Here is a 2,783-nt window from a genome sequence, read left to right as displayed (position 1 = left end):
GGTGGAGTCCTGCTCGAAAATCTGGCGGCCTGACAGCGAAGCCGAGGCGGTCATCCAAACGGGCGAGAGAGCAGAGAGCAAAGGGGGGGGGGGGGGGGGGGGGGGAGAAAGCGGCCCCGACATCGGCCGGGGACATGGTGCGCGGACGCGCTGGCACACATACCGGTGAGCTTCTTCTTGGCGGAATTCTGGGCATTGGCCTGCTGCTCAAGGAGGGCCATCTCGGCGTCGAACTTCCGCTTCCACTCGAAGAAGGTGAGCGCCGTCACGCGAGACCCGGCAAAGCGGTTGCGCTCGGCCTGGGATGCCGATCACCAGTCAGTCAGTCAGTCAGTCAGTCAGACGGTCGAAACCATGGGATCCGCGTCAAAGCGGCCAGTGTGCCGTGATACTGCCCAGGGCACTGGCACCCGTCCCCTCCGTGGCCAATGGCGGCCGGCCGGCCGGCCAGTGGCGCACCTCCTCCTCCTCGGCGGCGCGGCGAGACTCCTCGGCCTCGTACTCCTCGACTGCGCGCTTGAACCGGGAGACCATCCACTCCTGGACCTCGGAGGCAATGGTGAAGGTCGACGGCATGCCAAGGTTATCCTGGGCCTGCATGTGTGCGTGTGCGAGGGGGAGAGAGAGGGTTGCGTGCGCGTGTGCAGCATGGTGACCAAAGGCCACAAAGTGGTCAGAGAGCTGGGGGGAGGCGGGGGGACTGACAGACGGGGCGGGCGGGCGTGCGAGCGCACCAGCTGGTCGCAAAAGGCCTTCAGCTCCGCGACAATTTCGTCGGTCATGTTCTCGGTGTCGTCGATTTCGATGGTGGGCGCCTCGGAGTTCGGATAGTCCAAGCCCAGGGTGAAAAGCAGGGACAGCGAGACTGCCAGGCCGGACGCAAGAGCAACGAACGACGGTCAGACCCTGGCGGGGAGGGGTTCAGGCGGGGAGGCGGCATCGGGGGCAGGCGTACAAGGGTGGTGGATCCGGTCGATCGAGGGCTCGGAGTTCTTGTCCGCGAGGTTCAGCTTGAAGGACACCGGGTACTCGGTTGAGAGCTCTGAATGTGCGCCGGCCAGTTCGCGGTCAGTGACAGACTGATGCCAGGGGGGAGGGGGGGGGGAGGACCTTGGACGGGGCGCCGGCATTGGCAGGAAGAAACGCACCCTCGTACTCTTCGGTAAAGATGCACTGCAGGGCCTCGAGCTCCTGCTGCTGCATCTCAAGGGTCATGGGGTCTGTTGGGAGGGGGGGGGGGACGGGGAGAGAGAGAGAGAGAGAGAGGGAGAGTAGGTGAGCAGGACGTCAAGCACAGATAGCACAGCAACGGCAGCAGCAGCAGCAGCAGTAGTAGCAGCAGATGAGAAGGCCGAAAAGCGAGCGATGGCCTCGCACCGATCGACATGGCAAGTGGATGGTGGACCTCCGCGTGAGGGGGGGGGGGAGGGAGTGATCCGCGCGATGGGGAGGGGTGGCGAAGGGAAAAGAGAGCGAGGCACAAGAAGGGCGCGAAGCGGGGGAGAGGGGAGGGGGAGGAGAAGGAGCAGGATGCCGGGCCAGTCGCGGCCGGCCGTCTGGCGCTACCACCCCTTGAGGGGGTCACCGGCACGCACGGGCAGAGATGCGAACAGGCCGAGGGGGGGGGGGGCGCGCCGGCGCACGCGAGCCGGCAGGACGTGGGTAGGCAGCCGCACGCCCTTGCCAGGGGCCAAGGCGGCAACGCACGGCCCTGTTGCCAACGCACGCGCCACCCCCGGTCCACGAACCGGGGATCACGCTGTGCGATCATGCCTGCCGTTATTTTTTTGAATGCCTCCCTGAGGACGATCTGGCGGGCAGGGCTACGAGGAGTGGGGGAATCTCGCGGGGCAGGCGCGGGCGACCCGGCCGTGGGCGCGCAATCCCCGCGGCGGCGACCTCTCGCCAGGTCGTCCCGGCCCGGGGCCGGCCGCCGTCCAACCGTGCCATGGGGGCGTGGCCACAGGAGCTTCAAGTTGGACGAGGCGGCCCGGCGACCAAAGTCATACCCACCAATCCACTCTGTCCCTCTCCCCTCCCTCCCCTCTCTCCCTCCCTCTCTCTCTCACACACACACACACACGCGCGCGCACATTTCACTCCAAGGCGTTGCTCGTTTTGCCCACCTCCGCCACCCCACCCTTTGGCGCGCGCGCGCGCACACACACATACACCCCCCCCCCCCAGGCCCCTCCCCCCTCCAGGGCGCCGATGACCTCTGGCAATCCTCCCCCCTCGGGGCGTGCGCCAGCGCGCACGTCCGCTCGGGCCGCCGCCGCCAAGGACGACACCTTTGAACTGCTGCGCCAGGCGCGCGCGTCCGGCGCCACGGTTCCAACGGATCTCGCCCGGCGCGGCGGTCGCCTCGCGCGGCCCTCCCTTTCCGACGATGACGATGAGGACGGCGACGCCCAGGTGCAAGAGCAGGAGCTCGCGGCGTTGACATCCGGAGCGTCCGGGTCGAAGGCACCAGCTGCGCGCCGCCGGCGCCGCCCGGCCGGCAAGCCCGGCCCCGAGGACGACCTGGATTCCGAAGATGAGGATGACTTTGGTGACGAGGATGATGACGACTTCATCGAGGATGACGATGGCGAGGGCTACACCGGGAAGCGCCGGCGTTTGACCGGCGCCTCGGACTCGGCCAGCAAGGATGCCAAGGTGCGTGCGCATGGCGGCGCTCGCCGCAGGAGGCCCCGACAGCGCATGCCCGGCTTTCACGCTGCCCCCCTCCCCTCGCTCACGCACTCACTCACTCGCTCACCTGCCCTGTTGGCGTCGGGCTC

At 67.9% G+C, this 2,783-nt stretch overlaps 1 protein-coding gene across 1 annotated transcript in view; it reads right to left on the bottom strand.

Moving 5' to 3' along the window:
- The window catches only part of H696_04387 (hypothetical protein), a gene marked incomplete at both ends in the record, with an annotated part of 3,249 nt that extends 1,862 nt beyond the window's left edge, over positions 1-1,387 (bottom strand). The window contains 6 exons of the mRNA XM_009498263.1: positions 164-299; positions 460-594; positions 735-865; positions 956-1,042; positions 1,149-1,220; positions 1,378-1,387. Coding sequence (XP_009496538.1) covers positions 164-299; positions 460-594; positions 735-865; positions 956-1,042; positions 1,149-1,220; positions 1,378-1,387 — 571 coding nt within the window. The remainder of the gene's footprint in view (positions 1-163; positions 300-459; positions 595-734; positions 866-955; positions 1,043-1,148; positions 1,221-1,377) is intronic.
- Positions 1,388-2,783: the final 1,396 nt, after the last annotated feature.

Source organism: Fonticula alba (genome assembly GCF_000388065.1).
Source record: "Fonticula alba strain ATCC 38817 unplaced genomic scaffold supercont2.7, whole genome shotgun sequence".
NCBI lineage: Eukaryota > Rotosphaerida > Fonticulaceae > Fonticula > Fonticula alba.
The sequence above is the reverse complement of the archived record's forward strand: the minus strand, read 5'-3'. Positions and strand labels throughout refer to the sequence as shown.